Raw genomic sequence first — 1095 nt, forward strand, 5'->3', positions numbered from 1 at the left:
TGGTGGTTTTTTTTTTTTTTTTTTTTTTTTTTTTTTTTTTTTTTTTTTTTTTTTGAGAGATTTTTGCTATAGGTGCGTGCTTTCTTTTTTTTGAGAGATTTTTGCTATAGGTGCGTGCACTTGCTAGAGAGACAGAGAGACAGAAAGGGAGAAATCGCCCCCTGGGGGGATGGCCACGCCGCAATCCCTTCTTCTCCATTCTCCTCTGGGAATCTTGGGCACTAAGCCACCAGGTCCGGGACTTGAACCGCGGTCGACTACATGGGAGTCCAGCAACAAAGCCATTACGCCATCTGCTGGTCCCTCAGGCATGAGTTTTAAGTCCCCGGACTTGAACTGTGTTCAACTACGTGAGAGTCCAGAGACGTAACCGCTCCACCATCTGCCGGTCCCAACCTCCTGGCTGCGATCAGCACCCTCCGCAGCCTCCCTGCGGGGCCCACCGTGGTCCTGGCGCTCTGCCCCGCCCCACCCCGCCCTGCGTCTGCTCCCGCAGGTGTCCATGCTGGCGGTGGACGAGATGTACGACGACCTGGCCATGCTGGAGAAGGACTTGTACTGGGACGCGGCGGAGGCCCGAGCACCCTACACGGCGGCCACCGCCTTCCTGCTGCAGCAGCCCTCCTTCCAGGGCTCCACCTTCGACATCACGTGAGCCGGCGGGGCCAAATGGGCGGGGCTTATCTTATTCCAGGGGCTCTCAGGGGCCAGGACGGGGCCAAGGACTAATCTGCAGATATGGGGATAAAAACCAAAGACTCGCAGGACGGTGGCAAGGGCAGAGGTTGATGAAGTCAAGGTCTGGAACCTGGCCTCTACCTGGGGGCAGAGCCAAGGGCTGAGTCTGGGGATTGGACAGGCCAGAGGCGGTACCAAATGAGATAGGGCGGAACCAGCGTGAGAGGCCCCGCTCTGGATTGGGGGGGATGATGCAAAGAAGAAGGGGAAGGCAGCGTGCCTTGGACCCAGTTCTGTCACTCAAGGGAAGGGGCGGGGCCGCAAGCGCTCACCTGTTTGTCCCGCAGGTTGGCCAAGGAGGACATGCAGTTCCAGCGGCTGGAAGGCGTGGACGGGCCGCGGGGCGAGGCGGGCACA

The 1095-nt window shown here is 58.6% G+C and overlaps 1 protein-coding gene across 1 annotated transcript in view; it reads left to right on the forward strand.

Moving 5' to 3' along the window:
* Window positions 1-1095, forward strand: part of BEST2 (bestrophin 2) — a 10019-nt gene that overhangs the window by 4749 nt on the left and 4175 nt on the right. The window contains exons 8-9 of the mRNA XM_006160993.2: window positions 497-651; window positions 1026-1088. Coding sequence (XP_006161055.1) covers window positions 497-651; window positions 1026-1088 — 218 coding nt within the window. The remainder of the gene's footprint in view (window positions 1-496; window positions 652-1025; window positions 1089-1095) is intronic.

Source organism: Tupaia chinensis, unplaced genomic scaffold (genome assembly GCF_000334495.1).
Source record: "Tupaia chinensis unplaced genomic scaffold, TupChi_1.0 Scaffold138060_1, whole genome shotgun sequence".
NCBI classification, from domain to species: domain Eukaryota; kingdom Metazoa; phylum Chordata; class Mammalia; order Scandentia; family Tupaiidae; genus Tupaia; species Tupaia belangeri.